We start from the raw sequence: 20,554 nt of genomic DNA on the forward strand, positions 1-20,554 counted from the left end.
AGATATCCACTCTAGCCCTCTTCAGCTCCGAATTGGTGTCCTCAGCGGATAGCCGAGCCACAGACATCACTCTGGAAGGACAAAACCAGTCTTTCCTAGGGCAGCAAAGATGACATTTATAGTTCCTAAGGGAGGTCTTAAAGAAGCATCTCCCCGGGGTGCTAAACCTGTCTGTCACCCCTGACCACTGAAATGATACAAGAGCTGCTTTAACTTTCCTTCTCAGACCAACTGGTCCAAATGGTCCCATAAATTTCTACGATCTTCTGTGGTGTGTCCCTGGTCCTAATGGTATTGGCAATAAAAGTTTTGATTACGTCTCGTGGGGTTTTCTGCCATCTTATTTGGTCATTTGAAGAATGGCTCATTCTTAATCTTCTCCAGAACTTGATGCACGGGTTCTCGGAACACAGCATTAACTGCCTGAGTATTGGCAGAACCTAACTGCTTAGCAAAGTCTCTCCGAGGTCAGTTGTTATTGTATTGGTCTGACCTGAAATCTCTCCTCTTCTGAGGGATAACCTTAGCCTTTCCTTACCTCTACCGTATCTTCCTCAACTCTCTTATACTTATCAACCCGATCCATGAGTTGACGCACACTGGTGACAAGTTTGCTAGTCAAAGATTTCCTTAAATCGTGCTCGGTTGGGAAGCCAACCTTAAAAGTACTGATGACCACGTCATCAAAGTCACCATCTATCTCATTGAACATCTCCTAGTATCTTTTTGAGTACGTTTTCAAAGTCTCCCCTTCTCACATGGATAAGGACAGTAGTGACTCCAAAGACCGAGGAACCCTGCAATATGCAATAAAACGATAGCCAAATGCCTAAGTGAGCTTCTTGAAGGAATCTATGAAATTTGCCCTCAGGCTATCGAACTATCTCATCATCACGAGTCCCAAACTAGATGGGAACACCTTGCACATCAAAATTTCGTCCTTTGAATGGATAGCCATTCTCTGATTAAAGTAGCTCACATACTCTACAGGGTCCGTCCGACCATTGTAAATGGTAAATGTGGGCTGATGGAATTGCCGAGGAAGTTTTGCCCCCTCTATCTTGCGCGTGAAAGGTGATCTAGAGATTTGATTCAACGCCTTACTCATGGCATCATTTCCCAAGCCTTTACGAGGCAAGCTTTTATACCTACATTTTTGATGATGCTCGTCATAGGAGAAAGACTCGCTGAGTGGAGTTCTTAACCTTTGCCTATAACTAGAATCCTCTTCACCCTCAGAGGAAACGTCAGAGTTGGAAGGGGTCTGTTCTCGCCGTGCATGGCCCAACTTCCTCTTTAATTGGTCAATCTCCAATTGCATGGCTCCATTATTTTGTTCTTGAGAGATGTGACTTCCAACTCGAGAATGGCTTCTACTTGTATATGTAGTGTGCACGCTCCCCTCTCGATCCCTCCTACATTTGAGATTAAGGAAATCATCTTGTCGTTGGAACCCCGTGGACTATTGCTGATGAGGACCTGATCCTACCATAATTAACCATTGCACTCACTATCACACAAGTTGTTCCCACAGACGACGCCAATTGTAAAAGGGCGTTTTGGGGTCTTGACCCAAAATATGATTAAGTTCAAGCCCAATAAACCCTATACAATGAATTTGTAGATAGTGGGTTAGAAAACGAAACTCTAATGAATGAGACAACAGTTAGCTTAGGTTTTCTTAACAATCAAACAGATATAGACTGGGTTTTATGAATAAATTTGTCCTCGGCACAATCCAAGGAGGTCTGTTCTAATATATATTGATTGAAAAAAGGTTACACAAATGGTTCAAACTGTTACAGTGTTTTCTCTTACAAATTTCCGATCCCTTTTCTTAGGGTCTCCATCCCGTTTTATACCATCCTCCCTTATCATCTCTACCCTCCACGTGCAAATCAGATCGGAAGAAATTTCTCTGGACTTTGCGTCCATCTGGAAGATGGAATCTAACCTTACAAAGGAGGTTCCTATCGCCCTTAGGTTCTTCAGGCAGAGGTGGATATGCCAGCTTATTAGTGGTGCATGTTTTTTTCTCTTCAGTAACAGTTACATTTTTGTCTTTAGCAGTCCTCCCTCTTAAGTCTTTCATGCCTTCCATAGAAGCTGCCAATGCATGTAACATTTCCTTGTCCTCCTCATTTGTTTCATCTGCAACCATAAGAGCATTATAGATTTGACCAGCAAGAAGAAATCCAATTCATTTTAACAACAAGAGATGTCTCAAATGAATCTCTTTTTACAACAAGACAAAAAAAAAGCAAAATGAAAGCCAAAACTTATAACTAACAACATAAAGTAGTTGACATCTGCCTGAGAAAGTGTCTTTTTTTTTCTTTTTCTTTTTTTTTTAAATGATGCAGAACCTCACCAAGGTAGGGTCCTTTGGACCCAACCCTAGAGAGGTGTTATTAATAAATAAAATATCAAAGAGTTGCAAAATAGTAATCAATGACCTCATACCATTTTTCTCACATGTGAAGTGTTTGGAATGTTTGGTTAAGGGAAAAACTAGAGGGATGGAAAAGGGAAGTTTTCCCTTGTTTGATGTGGTGGAATTGAGGGAGGATGGAAAAGGGGAATGGGTGGAGATATTTCACCCAGTCCCACCAAAACTCATTTTCCCAAATTGGGAGGAAAAATTCAAGAGAAAAGACATACTTCCATGAAATTTATGACTTTCCCCATTTAATTTTGTTAGGTTCTAAAAACTTAGGATTTTATGTATTTAGAACTCTAATTTGTATTTTTGGCAAACCATGATCAAGACAATGTGTTTAGAAGTGTTTTAGTCCTACTCAAAGTTGTGCATTAATGTAAAGTTGGAATCGAGCTTAATGCAGAAAAGATTAATCCATTTCGGCCTAGCTCGATCGATCGAAGCATAGGCTCGATCGATCGAAGTTCGGGCAGAATGTTTTTCTGCAGAATTTTCCAACTCAGCCCTAATTGTTTTAAAACATTTTTAGGGTTTCTTATTTGTCCTAAGTATAAAAGACAAACCCTAGCCACGTTTTAGTGTTGCTCATATTGCAGTTTGTGTAAATCTCTTGTGAGATCTAGAGGAGTTTTCCTTTACACAAGCTTAGGGCTTTCAAGGAGAAGATTTATCTACACCTTGATGATCAACTCAGTTGCTGCCATTGAAGTTTAAAGAAAACACAAGCGAGTGTGCTTGTATCTGGTGGTGAATCCAAGAAAGAAGGAGTCCGTGGATTCGGAGTTTGCACGTGGTTGTGTCAGTAAGTTCTACTGGTTTGTAGCAATAAGAAGTCGAGCGTGGGGGCTTGTAAGTCTTATTGCATGAATTTCGATTCTTTCAAGATAGTGAATTCAGGTTTACCTTGAGGATAGTTAGGTCAAATCTTCCCTAGGTTTTTACCGGTTTGGTTTCCTAGGTGATCATATCTTGTGTTATTTATTTTCCGCTGCTTTGCATGATTTGATCTTTGTTATTGTGAAAACCTAGACTTGTTTATTTGGACTAAGTAACAACTTGGCTAATTACCTAGGTTAAATCAATTGATTTTAAGGGGTCTAAAAACTATCAAATGGTATCAGAGCGGGTTGCTCTTTTGCTGTTGATCTTTTGATCACTGAGCTGATCCTTGACCCCCTTGTTATGGATTCCCGGAAATTCTTTTTGCTTATTCATCAACTTGCTTACTTTGTGTATTTGTCTCTTGTTGAGTTTGTTAAATCTTTCCTTGAACGTCTTGGTCTTATCATATGTGGTAATAATTATTTGTGTTATACTGCCTTAATCACCTTAAAGGCACGTGATTCGTGTCTTTGGTATTTGGATAGTGGTTGTTCTAGGCATATGATAGGAAACAAAGGATTATTCAAGATCCTATTTGAAGGAAAGATTGGGACAGTTACTTTTGGAGATGAAAGCAAATCTGTCATCAGAAGCATTGGAACTATGGACATCCCAGGGTTACCGGTCTTTAAAGATGTTTGGTATGTTAATGAACTAAAGGCAAATTTACTCAGCATCAATCAAATTTGCGACAATGGACTGAATGTTCTCTTCACTAAGTATGAATGTGAGATACTTGATAGAGGAGGTGACTGTATGTGTGTTAGTGTAAGGACAGCGGACAACTGTTGTGGATTGACACCAAGCATAAGCAACAAGTGTTTTAGTGCAAAGATTGATCAAGTTGATTTGTGGCATCAACGGTTAGGGCATGCAAGTCATAAGCAATTAGAAAAGATTTCCAAATGTGATACTGTTGTTGATTTACCTAAATTTGAGAAGATAGATAAGTGCATATGTGGACCATATCAGGTAGGTAAACAGATAAAATCTAAACATCCGTCTGCGGCTAGTGTTCAAACTTCAAGACCTCTGGAGTTACTGCACATTGATCTTATGGGTCCTACTCGAGTTCAGAGTTTAGGAGAAAAGAAGTATATTTTAATGGTTATGAATGACTTTACTAGATATACTTGGATTCTGCTTTTGAAAGATAAAACTGAGGCTCCTGAGAATATGATACATCTGTGTAAGAAATTGCAGTGATAGCTAGAATCAGAAGTGACCATGGAAAAGAATTTGAGAATACCAAGCTGGCTACCTTCTGCAATGAACAAGGCACACATCAAAAGTTCTCTTCACCCAAGACACCACAACAAAATGGGATAGTTGAATGGAAAAATAGGGTCGTTCAAGAGATGGCACGTGTCATGCTGCACAATAAAAAATTGCCAAAATCTTTCTGGGGAGAAGCAGTTAACACTGCTTGCCATACACTCAACCGGGTGTATTTCAGACCTAATTCTAAGAAAACTCCTTATGAACTCTGGAGAGGAAAGAAGCCGGTCGTTAAGTATTTCAGGATATTTGGTAGTGATTGTTACATTCTATGTGATAGAGAGAACCCAGAGAAATTTGATGCAAAAAGTGACAAGGGATATTTTCTAGGGTACTCCTCTACTAATAGAGCATATAAAGTGTATAATCTGAGAACCAAAACTGTCATGAAATCGTCAAATGTTGTGATCAATGATGAAGTATGTCCAGAAGCACATTTAGAAAGTACTACTCCGGTTCAAGATAAGCCTATAGAGGTTAATGACTCAATTCCTGTTGATTATGTTGGGAAACATAGTGATAAGGAGCTAATGGTGTTAAATGATGCAATTTCTGAGCCATCAAGTCCTGAACCATCCACTCCGGTTCATGAGACTCAACAAGTTCAACTTGAGTTTAGTCCTTTATCAGAATAGAAAGGTACATCCACATCTCTAGTTAAAAGTCCTTCCTCTAGAGTAAAGCTTAATCATCCCTCCTCAAATATATTGGAAAGTCTGAATGATAACATGAGATTAATGTCAAAAGCTTTAAGTGTAATTACACACTCATGCAATCTATCCCAATTTGAACCGAAAAAAGTAGATGAGGCACTTCAAGATGCTGATTGGGTAAACTCTATGCATGAAGAACTTCATCAATTTATTCGGAATGATGTGTGGGAATTAGTTCCTAAACCAAAGAGTGTAAATGTAATTGGAACTAAATGGATCTTTAAGAACAAGTCAGATGAACATAGCACTGTTATCAGAAATAAATCAAGACTTGTTGCTCAAGGCTACACACAAGTGGAAGGGATTGACTTTGATGAGACCTTTACTCTGGTAGCAAGATTGGAATCCATTAGGATACTGTTGGCTATAGCTAATCATCTGAACTTCAAGCTATATCAAATGGATGTCAAAAGTGCTTTCTTGAATAGAATGCTGCAAGAAGAAGTATATGTTGAACAACCTAAAGGCTTTGTTAACCCTCACAGACCGGATGATGTGTATAAATTGAAGAGAGCTCTGTATGGTTTGAAACAAGCTCCACGGGCTTGGTATGATAGATTGACTGCATATCTCACTGAGCATGGTTTCAAATGGGGATTTGCAGACACTACTCTCTTCATAAGAAAGGATAAGAACAGTTTTGTTATAGTTCAAATTTATGTTGATGATATTGTTTTTGGTACTATTAATGACTCTCTTACTCATTCTTTTTTTTTTTTTTTTTTTTTTGATAGGTAATATAAGAACTATTATTAATAAATAAAAGATGAATAATACAAGATATTCATGATGATGAACAATAAGAAACAGAAGAAACAAACAGCCAAACAAAGAAGAGGGAAATCAAATAGAAAAACTAAGGGAAGACAAAAACTCTAGAAGAGACGAAGACTCGGTAAAACCCCAACAACGAGACCACTCAAAAAGATTGCGATGGCTTAAAACCTTCAACTCATCCAACGTCTTCTCCTTGTTCTCAAAGGAGCGACGATTCCGTTCCAACCAAACAGTCCACATTATGCACCCTAGAATCAAATTCCAAATATTCGAGTTGTGCTTCCCGAGCCACTGATGCCAACAAGACAACAATCCCGCCACCGATCCTGGCATAACCCAATGAATACCATAAGCCTGAAGCATGAAGGTCCATAAGGTATAAGTAACAGGTGGTGAGCTGAAAGCGATGTTTGAAATGAGTATAGTTAGTGAACTAACTTATTTTTTGGAATTACAGGTGAAGCAAACGGACTCAGGGATCTACATCAACCAAGCAAAATATGCAAAAAATCTAGTTAAGAGATTTAGACTGGACAATGCTGCCCATGCCAGAACACCAATGGCCGCCAATGCAAAATTAACAAATGATCCGTCAAGTGAGTCTATTGATGTTACATTATACAGAAGTATGATTGGATGTCTTTTATATTTGACTGCTAATCAGTCTGATATTACATTTAGTGTTGGTGTTTGTTCTAGATTTCAATCTAATCTTAAAGTTTCACACTTAAATGCTGTCAAAAGGATAATTAAATATGTTGCTGGAACTTGTGATTATGGATTATTCTATAGTAAAGAGTCTAATCTGTCCCTTGCTGGTTTCTCTGATTCTGATTAAGCTAGTAATACTGATGAAAAAAAAAGCACCACTGGTGGGTGTTTTTATGTTGGAGCTAATCTTGTTGCTTGGATGAGTAAAAAGCAAAATTCTGTGTCCTTGTCTACTGCCGAGGCAGAATATATTGCTGCCGGAAGTTGTTGCTCACAATTTCTTTGGATAAAAAAGGTTTTAACTGATTATAGGATATCCCAAGATACCATGGTGGTTTACTGTGATAACTCTAGTGCTATTGACATATCTAAGAACCCTGTTCAACATTCTAAGACTAAGCACATAGAGATTAGGTATCACTTCATTAGGGATCTTGTTGAAAGAAAGATTATGTGTCTTGAGTATATTCCTACTAAACGTCAAAATGCCGACATTTTCACCAAACATCTTGATAGAAGTAAGTTTGAGACTCTTCGTCAAGTAATTGGTATGATTCTGTATCCCTGATCTGTCTTGGTCTTCATAGTCCTTGTGCTTCATTGCTTTACCCTTTGTGACTATTGTTCTTTGGTTTTGTTTTTGTTTTTTGTTTTCTAGGATTTACATTGCATAACATTCATGCATTTCATTCTAGGTGTTTTTTTTAATAATAATAAAAAATTAAAAAAAAAAGGGAAGAAAAAATAGCAAATTTTGTCTTGTACTATTCTTCTTGGTTTTTGAGAACAAAGTTAGTCAATTTATTTTCACATAACATGTCGTTTGTACCTTATTTAATTTTGATGAGCTTACTTATTACACTTTACTAGTTGAAAATTTGCAGTGCATATTGTGTGGGAAAGATGTTTATAGTTTTTGATTACTCTGTCTTAATCTTGAAGTCACATGTTTTTGAATGTTGGACTTGAACTTTTAGAGAAAGGCATAAATAACTATCTCACCACTGTTCACTAGCCAATCATGAACACGTTAGTGCATATCATAAGATTTTGTACTCGAGAAAGTGTAGTACATGCACAAAAAGAACATAAGGCGAAGCGTCGGTTTAAATTACTTAATTCTTAAAATTAAAATTGGTGCGTACTATTAGACTTGATGTGAAACTCACATAACTTAAAATTGGTGTGTATATTATGAGGCATAAATTTAAGAAATGTACATGATTGCAAGCTTATGATCTAGGAGATGTGGGAGTTATATGATGTAACTCTTTAAGTGATAGTCTCTTTTAAATTTTTTGTGATGAATTTTGTAGACTTTGTAATTGATTGCTATTCACATATCACCTCACATGTATCTCAAGCTTTTGCTAGTTGCACACATTACACGAGTTACTCTTTGCTAAACTTTGTACATGTTATTATGTGTGTTTATGGTCTGACCAACCATGTTTTGCAAATACTTTAAATTTTGTGCAAAATTAATTTGTTGTTTGAAAATTTATGAAGAATGCAAGAAATTTTGTTTTTGGGGAATTTGGGCTTAAAATTCTTGTTTTTGAAAATCACATCATCACATGCTCATGCATTTTATCCTTAAATTTCAATGTTTTGAATTGATTCTAAATGTTTTTTTAAAAACTGTGTTTTTCCTCAAATTTAGTGAGTCTCTGCCCATTTCGATCAATCCATTCTATTTTTCGATCAATCGAAAATTTTTAAATATGTTTGAGAGAGCCTCTGACTGTTTCAATCGATCGAAACTGATTTTCGATCGATCGAATTTTTTTCAAATTGTTTTATTAAAGCCTCTATCTGTTTCGATCGATCGAGGCTGATTTTCGATCGATCGAAACTCGTAAAACATGTTTTTTTTTTAAGTCAGATTATCTTTTTCAAAGGCACTTTTTCAAAAGTTTTTCAAACTTTCCTATCTCTCCGACTTGGCTAAGGCTCCACCAAGGATTTTTTGTCGTTTTCTTCCGAAATTTTTGCAAGGTTTTTGAAGGCCGGTAAGTCCTTTTTGCCCTTCCTTTTGCATTTTATTTCATGTTTTCATGCATTGCATTGGGTATTTTCGGAACTATTCATGATTGGGGTTTTTGATGTTTCAAGCCATGTTTTCTGAAATTGAGCATTGGGTTATGTCTCTATATTGTTATATTAATGATCCTTGTTGGTTAATTTGATCAATTTTATGGTTTTTGAAAAATTGGAAATTCTAGGGTGTGAAATTGATCCGAATTGGGGATTTTGTTCAATTTGGGTTAAATTGATGAAATTGGCTTGTTAAATTGATGTATTTGGTCATTAATTTCTAAACTCTATCATGAATAATGATCAATTCGTCAATATCTTTCAAATTGATCAAGTGGTTTTCCAAATCTTGGGGTTTTTGTGTTAATACCTCTATGTTCAAGCCAATTTTGTGAATTTAAACTTTTTTTTTGAACTTAATTGCACTGCATTAGGACATGCATCATACCATTTAAATTGTTCGTGCATCATATAGATTTTTGTTTTATATTTTTTTTGTGCTAACTTGCAGTCTGCCCTTGGTTTTGTCTTTTGTACTTTTGTTCTTTTGCTCTGTGTTTTGGTCCTTATCCTAGCACCATGCCTAGGAAAACTAGAGCCCATAGGACCCCTTCCACTTCCTCTAAGTCTCCCTCTAGGAGTGAGGTGTTTAGGAATGATAAGTGCAAAGAGACCTTTGATACTTTGAACAGTAAGCGTAAGATATGGACTGAGCGAGCTGCAGTGTTAGATGAGATTGATCCGGCCATTAGAGCTAACTTTGAGTCTAGAGGTTGGTTGCCTCTCTTAGAGATAGATCATCCACCCCCGACCGTCCTGATTAGAGAGTTCTTCTCGAACCTCTCTTGCCACGTCTATGATTCCAACACCCTTGTTAGGAGTTGAATACAAGCTGTTGAGTTCACCATTACCCCTCAGGTAGTGGCTGAGGCTCTTGGGGTTTCAGTTATTCGGGAGCCTGACTATCCCTATGATGAGTCACCCTCATTAGATGTTGTCATGTCTTACATCACTGGATCATCTATCCAATGGAGTTCTGATCCTCAGATCACGTCCGCTGAGCTTACCAAGACTGCCTATCTTTTCTTTAGGATAGCGTGTCATTCGTTGTGGCCTATTTCTCACTTCTACACCATCCCTTTAGAGCGCTGAGTGTTTTTGTATGCGTTTGTTTCTAGAGCGTCTATCAGTTTTCCTCATTTGATCCTTCATTCCTTGAACGAGGTTCATAGGAGTTCTGCCATAGGGCATGCGCTTATTCATCTTATTTTCATTCATAGGATTTTGCTTATTTTAGGTCTAGATGGTTTCCCATCTGGTGAGCCTATGCATGTTGTTGCTCCCATAGATGCCACTTTTCTTAGACAGAGGGCTACTCACTTGAGAGTTGCTCCTTCACGTCCTAGAGGTGCGTCATCTAGTGTTGTTCCCCCTCCTCCTTCTTCTACAAGTGCTGATGCTACTAAGACATCGGGTGCTGCTACTGATGCTGATGTTCCTCCACCGACTGCTTCGGATGATTCAGACATTTGACGTAGTTAGATCATGTCTTGACCGTTTAGGTGGCTCATGGACAGATTTTGGTGGACGTGCTCAATGAGATCTGTGCCTTGCGTTCGAAGTTGGCACAGTTTAGACTACCTCCCTTTTAATGATGGTTTTTGTTTGCTCTTTGGCATTCTGTTACAAAAATTGGGAGTACTTTGTAGAATTTTTGCTTTCAGGGGGAGTATATTTTTTTTGGTTAGAACTTGTGGAGTTTAGATTGTATCTAGGTACTTCACTTTGTATTTTACCTTTTTAGCTCTTGCCATGTTTTTTATGGGATATTCATGTTAGGGGGAGTGTTGTTTTTTTTTTTTGTTTCTTGTTTCAAACTATTTATTGATTTATATTTATGAGGTATTCATTGATATATGTCTTTATTGTGTGTTGTTTGAAATCAAGAATTTAATTTGTTTATTTGTATTATTTCCACACATGCAGTTATGCATTTTGTTTAGTATTTCAGTAAATATACAGGTTGATTCAATTGAGCTGATGTCTACACTTGCAACTGATGAATAATAGTTAGGATTGAATTTGTTTTATGAACATTATTTTTGTAAAGGGCTTTTTATTTTGTAAACTTTGAGCTTCTAGTTGTGTTTTGTCACGGATTGCCAAAGGGGGAGTTTGTTAGATTCTAAAGATTTAGGATTTTATGTATTTAGAACTCTAATTTGTATTATTGGTAAACTATGATCAAAACAATGTGTTTAGAAGTGTTTTAGTCTTGCTCAAAGTTGTGCATTTATGTAAAGTTGAAATCGAGCTTAATGTAGAAAATATTAATGCATTTCGGCCTGACTCGATCGATTGAAGCTTAGGCTCAATCGATCGAAACTTAGGCTCAATCGATCGAAACTTGGGCAGAATGTTTTTCTGCAGAATTTTTCAACTCAGCCCTAGTTGTTTTAAAACATTATGTTTTTCTGCAGAATTTTTCAACTCAGCCCTAGTTGTTTTAAAACATTTTTAGGGTTTCTTATTTGTCCTAAGTATAAAAGGCAAACTCTAGCCACGTTTTAATGTTGCTCATATTGCGGTTTGTGTAAATCTCTTGTGAGATCTAGAGGAGTTTTCCTTTACACAAGCTTAGGGTTTTTAAGGAGAAAATTTATCTACACCTTGATGATCAACTCAGTTGCTGCTATTGAAATTTAAAGAAAACACAAGTGGGTGTACTTGTATCTGGTGGTGAATCCAAGAAAGAAGAAGTTCGTGAATTCGGAGCTTGCACGTGATCGTATCAGTAAGTTATACTAGTTAGTAGCAATAATAAGTCGAGCGTGGGGACTTGTAAGTCTTATTGTATGAACTTTGATTCTTTCAAGATAGTGGATTCAGGTTTACCTTGAGGATAGCTAGGTCAAATCCTCCCCAGGTTTTTACCGGTTTGGTTTCCTAGGTGATCATATCTTGTGTTATTTATTTTCCGTTACTTTGCATGATTTGATCTTTGTTATTGTGATAACCTAGACTTGTTTAATTAGACAAAATAACAACTTGGCTAATTACCTAAGTTAAATCAATTGGTTTTAAGGGGTCTAAAACTATCAAATTTCTCTCTCTCTCTCTCTCTCTCTCTCTCTCTCTCTCTCTCTTCAAATTTTGTGAAAGAATATACATATATATATATATATATATATATTTGAGGGTATAATAGTAATTATAATCTTAAATGGAATCGATTTTAATTATATTTACAAGAAACCATAATTAAACTAAAATATGCACATTAATTCATTTGTTGATGTAATCATGAAATACATCATTTTCATAATAATGTTATTCATTGTTATATCTTCAAACAATAGGATAAAAGGGACATATAAGTGAATTAGCACAAGTTACACTTCCTCTCATTTTTTCTTCTAAACTAAACAAAAGAAATTTACTACTATTTTATATCCTCTCACTTTTCTATCCTATCAAAAATTGATTTCTTTTCTAACCTTCTTACATTTTCTCATCTCCCTTTTTTTCACCCTCCTTAACCAACAGACACTCTAGCAATTAAAGTCACCTTACAAATTTTTGGTTATTATTTTTTGCATCTGTTAATGTATTAGAAAATAACAAAAAGCTGTATTTCATCATTACTCTTTTTGTGAAGTCAGAGCATTGAAACCCTTACATACCTTTACTGCTTTGATGAGGAGTCAAAGAACTTTCTCTTGGGCGTTTATTAGAGAGAATTATGTGATGATCTTTGGGGCCACCATCCATGAATGATAACAGATCCTACAAATGACATGAAACTTTCTATGATTAGCAATGCAATACAACTCAAACTTGGGTGCAAATTTTTCTATACAACAATCCTTAGCCCCTTCCAAATGTGACATTTTTTTTTTTTATCAAGCTAAGCCCCAAAAATGCAAGAATATGCATCCCCATAACGCATACCTCCAGCAATTGATCAGGTTGAACCATTCCACACCAGGAACGCATTTTCTGACCAGTTATGGGGTCAATGACAAGCACTACAGGAAAATAATCCAGCTTATACGTGCAAACCTTTCTACCTTCAGTTGTATCATCATACACCTATATTCACAAACAAGATCTGAGTGATTAAGTACAGACAGTGAATATTACTAGAAATAAAAAGATATATATCCAAAATTTCAAAGTCCACAATAGACAACATCCAAATCAGCAGCAAAGATTCTCACAACCATCAAATCAATCTACAACTTATCATAGAGGTCATCAATATTTGAGCCATAAAGTATTCTAGATTAACTAGAGTGGCTTCAATGGCAAATGCAACTGACAATCCAAACATATTATTACAGTTCAATATGTCAATTACTATTATCTAAAACAAATCTGATATTGTCTGTTTGCAGATAGGGGAAAAAAGGTTTATATAATTTTCAACAACCTAAACTTCCAAGATATCAGAAGATATCATTAACATAAAAGAAGCCGGTTACTGACCACCCCTCTCAATTGCCTCTCTAGAGTCATACATAAATTGCCCATAAGAGAACATCAATTGTTTATATATACAAAGAAAAAAGTTCGCCATATGATCTTGAATTAGAAACCTATTATACACATAGGACAAGTAATCACGTGGCACAAAGGCATCTATTATTTTTAAATATAACATGATGGAGAAGATTTTCTTTTTCTGACATGACAAGAGGGTCAAGTTAATTCCCATAGAAACCAAAGAAATTGAACTATGTGATGATAACTGACTCCACTTTAATATTAATCAATACCTTTGTAATAGGTCGAAGTTAAGCTGCCCACCTAAACCACCATTCCCTTTAGTTCTTTAAATTACAGGCGTTGAATTCATCTTCCTATATGATCTCTCAAGCCACACACACACACACACACACAGTTCAATGAATCTAAAAATTGGCCTTCACCCAAAAAAGGCAATTTCCAGCAGACCTGGACAGGGCTTCTTGGAAAATTTTTTTTTTTTTTTAATTTGAAAAAAAAAAGGCAAGTAACAGGGCTTCTTGGGAAAAAGTACCCAAACAATATCAGATTAGAAACCATATCAGAGGGAACATCCTGCAAAAATTTATGAAAAATAAGAAGAGAATCTCGTATAAGAACACTTAAGTCTATCAAGAAATTACAGACCTGCCAGAAGAAAAAATTGGACATAATAATTTGAGAAACAGCTTCATTTGACCATGTATCCTGATTAAGCTTCACAAAGAAATTTAATGATTCCAAGAGAGTATGTGTCAACACAAAAAAACAATAATAATAAACAGACAAACTAAAAATTTAGAAACTACCATATGAGAGGTGAACTCTTTGGTCAATTGCAAGTTCACGAGGAGCCATTTGTCATAAGAAGCAGCAGCATTTTTCGCCTGCATTTGTAGATAAGTCTTAAAAAAAAAACAAACAAAAAAACTAGTTAAAGATCAAGGTCTGCATAACCACAGATTCATTGGTACTTCAATTAACTAAAATACTTTGAATTTAAAATCAAGCTCAAAAAATTAGTAATGTACTATTTCATGTCCTGATAGGTCACTAAATAAAATCAGGAAAAAAAATTTTCATAGATAAGATAATAAAAGGCTTATAAGCAATTTGCTTCAAAATCAAAAGATATAAAAGGCCTGGAAACTAGCAAAATTGGATTAAGATACCATAAGTAGAAAATGTTGTTTAGTGCAATCATAGCAAAATGTTGAGACAAAAGCATAATGGATCATCCATGGAGGTGTCCAGAAGGCAAAGAGCCAACTTTTCACCAACCTTTTTAATCATATAATAAGGTAAGTTCATAATAAACAGATTATATAGGATTGTGTGAGCCTAGCAATAAAACTATTATATAGGATTGAGATATATAATTGCAACTGTTGATTGATAGACCTCACTGAATGTAGCCCATAAAAAAAAAGAAAAACATAACAAAGCAACTCACAAGAAAACAGGATTTTATCAAGTTGCGGTTTGTATGTCAAACCACTAAATCTGAGGAATTCAAAACCATGCACTGATAATTCGAATGCTATGCTAAAAGCAACAATTACTCCATGAGACTTTCTAGCTGCCTTTTTTTAAAATTGTTTTGGAACTAGTGTTGCACAAGTCAGCAAATAATGTAGGCAAGCACAATATGCCCTACATAACAACTAAATGATGTTTGATGACATGCATAACAAAAAGCTCATGGCTCACATCAAACTAAACAATAAGGTTTCTGTGCCAAACTAACACAAATTCACTAATTAAATGGAAAAAAAAGAAGGGGAGGGGGGGAAGAGAGAGAATGATAAAGAAGAAGAAATTAACATGTTTTTATCACTGATGCAAAAACGCTTATCACACAGAAAATATACCTATCCAACACATGCTAACAAAATGTGCTAAAAAGCTAGTACTACTTAAATGCCAATATAACTAGTAATGGTCACTCATGTCATATAAGATTAAAGTTTATAGTGTGAAAACATGCACATGTAACTTTTCAAGGGACCCATGAAACATCAGATGATAGGGAGGACGATATAAAGAAGCAAAACTATCTTGATGGTTCTCTGATGTAGACAAAGAACCTTGGTCTGATTCCCAGACCCCAGAGTGTTTCATTTCCTCATCAAAATTATGGTGTGTTCTACATGAAAATAACAAAGAAAATTGCATCTTAATGAATGGATAATAAACAAACCAGTCCAAGATAAAATAAATAAAACAAGAAGGCGACACTGCATGTCAAGTTGCAACAAAATGATAGGAGGTGGTGAACAAATATAGTATAGAAGTGAAAAAACACATATAAGTGCTGGAACACTCACATACTAAAAGAATGGCATAAAGAAATACCATTGTCCACCATTTTTCATTACGAGACAAATATAAAAATGCAAACAGGACTAATCGTCCTGAACATTGATGGCACAAGAAATCCATTAAAACTGTCATGATACATAAAAACAGAACCTCTTAGGTGTTAAAACATAAAATAGAAGAGAATCATGACTAAACCAATCCTGACTAACATTAAAAAAAATGAAGAAAAATAATGACTCACAAATTTTTAGGGATTAAAAGCCCTCTATAGTATGTTCTTCCTATAATCCTATTAAGAAATAAATTTTACATGCCTTTTTTTTATAATGTTTACACAAAGAAAATTAATTTGCTAGTAAGATTTCATCTATTAAAAATTTTATGGTATATGCTTTGTGACGTGCAACTAATCTGAGTGAAGTTCTCCTACATCATAAAAAAAAAAATAATAATAATAATAATAATAATAATAATATTTTACGCCAAAACATTGGAGTTGAAGGGAAGAACAAGGAAAATGTTAAATTGAAGAATATTATATGCAAGTCCAGTTTCTCCTACATTCAATTCACTCAATGCGTAATTTATTGATGCCTTGTTGATGCAAATGCAAAGTCAATTTAAATTTCAGGGGATTTTGCAAATCATGGCACAAATGGAAGCTATTTTGCAGCATTTTTAAACAAAAAAGGAAAAGCTTGATTCACAAATGAGGTACATACAAAAGTTAACCAAGGCAAGCCCTGATTATAACATAAAAAGACAACCATAGAGGACAAATTTGGAAAAATAAAATAAAATCATTGCCGCAATTGAAATTGTATGGAAAGGTTTCAGTTCAATGATCAAGGCTGGAGAAAGAAAACATACTGATACAACATTGCATCATCATAAAGAGCTTCCCTTATAACAGGTAAAGGAGGGCGCACTTCATCTCCAACATTTTCATTTCTTGTGTCCCTCTCCAAATTACTGAATCAATAAACAAAAGCTACTGTTATAATCTAAACCAATCATCTAAAATTTAATCAATTAAAAATCACAGTATTAAAAAGAATTAAATAAATTTCTTAACTTACCCTGTATGCTCATCAGCCAAATAGTTCACATTTTCCGCTGCTAGAGATTGTGATGAAGCTGCTACTGGCCCACCTTCATTACCCACAAAGAACAACTGAATAGCTTCCTCAAGCTTCCAATGCGTGGCCTGTTACCACAAGGCTCCACCATTCAGTTCCATACCTTCTTCAATTCAAAGACATTGGTAGCAAACAACCATTCATATAGTTCAAGAAACTAGATACCGAACACAACAGTAAAATTTAAAATAATTTATATCAATCAAAAGAGATCAAGAGAACATAAATAAATAACCTAAACTAATGGTATTCCCAAATACTGGCATGTAATTACTAAAGTCAGCTTAAAAATTCCTACTTGAGTTGGCTCTAAAAATCTTTTAAAAGGGTCATACCCAATGCACAACAAATATATATATATATATATATATATATGATAAAAGGGTCAAATCGTGGTTTCAAAACCCCATGTGTCTATGTTACAATCAAAAACCATTTTTATGAATTAATTAGTCTCAGCTGCACCTAGCTTTTTTGCCATCCTATCTAAGGTGAAGGTGAGAGTATGTCTTCCACCTCTCAATTTATCATGCCCTTCATTGTTTTAACTTTTATGAATCAATATAAAAATAATAATAGTTTACCTAGCAAAAAATAGATCAACTAAAAGAATGCCTAAACATTGGTGTATATTTTTCATGCACCTAAGCATGAGTATAAACTACTTAGCTCGTTAGAGGTGAACGCCCCTGCATTACTTGACAACTAGTTCTAGCAAGTGGGGTCAATTGCCAATAAGTTTTACTAGCTAGAGAGTCCAAAAGCTCTTCTTTAAAAAGGTTCCCTGCATATTTTATAAATAAATAAATAAATATATATCTGTTTATTTATTTATTGATATGTGTGATTTTTTTTTTTTTGAGAGAGAGTTTCAGCCTATGACATCCGCTCTCGATGATAGTTCTTTATCATCAGACCAAGACATCAATCAATTTTTGGTGTAAACAAGGATTGAACCCCAAATCTCTTATACAAACCATTAGAAATTTTACCAGTTGAACTAACTGGAACCCACTTTATATGTGTATATTTTTCAATATGCAGACAACCAAGTTTGAGTGTGCTAAATCTCAAATAATTGAAATCATATAGTATAAAAGATAAAATAATATAAAGTTCGAGCCTTTCATTCTAGTGATCATGTCAGACAACAGAAACTATTGGTATTTTTTTTTTTTTTAACATAAGAAAAATTCATTGTCTCAAAAGTAAAGCTTGATGAATAATACACAAATCACCAAAATCTAATAAACCCACATTGCAATCTCCATCCCAAAATTCAAAACACACAGTACAATCGAAACCCAAATTTTCTATTAAAAAAAAAAAAAAACCAGAAGAGTATTCAGTCCCTCAGTGCCAAAGATGTAAACTTTATTATCAAAGAAATCAGATATCAATATCAAATATAAAATAAATGCGACCTGCAAGAACTGAATAGCGGTATCGGCGGTCTGGCCAACGGCTATCTCTAGAAAAAACGAGACCATGCTCTGCTTATCAGAAGCAGAGAGCAGTCCTTCCTCCATAGCTTCTCTTCTCTTTTTGTTTTGTTTTTCTCTCACAAACCTGACTGCCGAGAGATCTCTCTTAGCCTAGGAATAGTAACGAAACAACTGAATGAAATCATGAATGCAGAGACGGAGGGAAAGGTTTATATAAACTACTAAGCACTCATAGCAGTGGTGCTATATAGCTATATTGCTATATTTTAGCTCCTCAACCCTAAAATCAGCACCCAGCAGTGGAGCTATATCTATTTTTTTTTATAGCTCCATTGCTACAGTGCAAATCTATAAATAGATATATACTGTTTATGAGAGCTAAAAAATATATATTATTTTATTAAGTTTCTCTCTCCTCTTCTATTAAAAAACATTTTTTCTTTTTCTCTCTCTCTCTCTCCGTCTTCTCTTCTTTCTTCCTCTTTCCTTCTCATTTTTTTTCTCTCCCTCATCTACTCTCTGCTTCGCCGATCTTCATTGAGCTTCTCTCTCTCGTGCCTCTCTAATTAAATCATTGCCGTCTTGCCGCTGATGGGTCGCCGTCACACCAAGGATCGCCATCGCGCCACCGCTGGATGGATCGCCGTCACACCGAGGATCACCATCGTGCCGTTGGATGGATCGCCGTCTTGCCGCTGATGGGTCACTGTCATGCCGCGATGGATCGCGTCATGCCACTAGATGGATTGCCGCCGTGCCGCTAGGTAGATCGCCGTCGTGCCTCCCCTCTTTGGGTGGGTCGTGGTCGTGGGTTGCTAGATTTTGTGGTGGGTTCGGGTGTGGATGAGTTTGTAGTTGGCTTGTGTTGGCTTTTGATAGTTTGGATTGGTAATTAGTGGTGGTGTGTTGATTGGTGAAGAACATGGGTTTTGTGGGTTTGTGGTGGTGGATCGTGGCTGGTGGCAGATCGATGGTGGGTTTTGCCATGGATTGGTTGTGAGTTGGTGGCTGGGTTGGCTTGTCATAGCAGTGAGTGGTGGTGGTGCCGTGAGGGTTTGTGGGTTGAAGAGAGGGAAGAAAGGGAGAAGACAGAGATAAAGATGAATAGTGTGGGTTTGTGGGTTTTTGTTTTGTTCTTCTTCACTGGTTTGGCTGTGTTGATATTTTCTATGTTTTTGTTTTGTTTTTCACTAGTTTTGATGGGCACGGTGGAGATGTGATTGTACAGTGATTTTTATGGGTTTGATGGGCACGGTGGAGATGTGATTGTACAGTGATTTTTATGGGTTTAGTGGTGGTTGTGGTGGTGTGTTGGTGCTTGAATGAAATATTGTTTTATTGTAGTATTTATATTATTTTATTGTATTAAAATGTAAAATAGATAAAGTGACTTTTTGTATAGCTAAAAAGCTAAAAATTTAGATCCACTGCTGTGGATGCTCTAACACTTTCAATCAAAAAACAATAAAATCTATTGCAAATTACGCCCTCAAGTTTGTTTAACTTTTAAGGTGTTTGAATTTTATATATTAAAGTTTTATAATTTAAAATTTACCCCCTTGAAATTTTGTTGTATTTAAACTTTATATCTAATATTTTAGAATTTAAAAGTATTGTATTTTACATTTTAAAATTTTAGGGGTAAAATTCAAATTCTGAAATTTTAGAATCTAAAATCCAAACACCCCTAACTTTAGAGGTGTAATTTGTAATTTACCCTTACTCTTATAATATTAATAAGAAAAATTTGTAGTTGACTTATATCTATACTATTATTTAAGGGATTGTCCCTGTTTGGACCGGATTTTTTTTTTTTTTTCAAAATACCCTTACACCTAGACAAAATTAGAGGACAATTAAGTAAAATTATATTTCTAACTTTTAAACAACCCACTACAAAATAACTTCACATCCATTAAACCACTACTACTAAATTTCAAATTTGCTACAAACACTCTTATCAAAATAACTTCACATATTAAATAAATATGTGCAACATATTTTTTATATTAATATTAATAGTATAATGTAAATTTATAATTACTCTATGAATAATACCTTGTTAAGCCAATGGATATTCGAGATATATAGATAATTTTTTTTTTTTTTAAAAGTGTTCTTTATTATTTATAAAAATAAAAATAAAAAGAAAGAAAAAGAATTAGAGATATCTACACTATGTTTTAAACCATTTTGAATAACTAAAGCATGGTTGTTGCTTTTTTAACTTCTGCCCTTTTTCCTTTAGGTGCAAAAAGTTTTTTTTTTTTTTTTTTTTTCCTTTACACCTTAGTCCTTACAATG

At 35.3% G+C, this 20,554-nt stretch overlaps 1 protein-coding gene across 1 annotated transcript; it reads right to left on the bottom strand.

Moving 5' to 3' along the window:
• Positions 1-1,747: 1,747 nt before the first annotated feature.
• LOC126725721 (plant UBX domain-containing protein 7-like) lies at positions 1,748-18,565 on the bottom strand. The gene is made up of 9 exons (XM_050430582.1): positions 18,230-18,565; positions 16,746-16,873; positions 16,533-16,638; positions 15,334-15,519; positions 14,154-14,231; positions 13,993-14,061; positions 12,790-12,930; positions 12,522-12,624; positions 1,748-2,151 (listed from the first exon to the last, which is right to left on the bottom strand). The coding sequence occupies exons 1-9, from the start codon at positions 18,332-18,334 to the stop codon at positions 1,838-1,840; spliced, it is 1,230 nt and encodes a 409-aa protein (XP_050286539.1). The 5' UTR covers positions 18,335-18,565; the 3' UTR covers positions 1,748-1,837.
• Positions 18,566-20,554: the final 1,989 nt, after the last annotated feature.

The sequence above is a fragment of the Quercus robur genome, chromosome 5, assembly GCF_932294415.1.
Source record: "Quercus robur chromosome 5, dhQueRobu3.1, whole genome shotgun sequence".
Lineage (NCBI taxonomy): Eukaryota > Viridiplantae > Streptophyta > Magnoliopsida > Fagales > Fagaceae > Quercus > Quercus robur.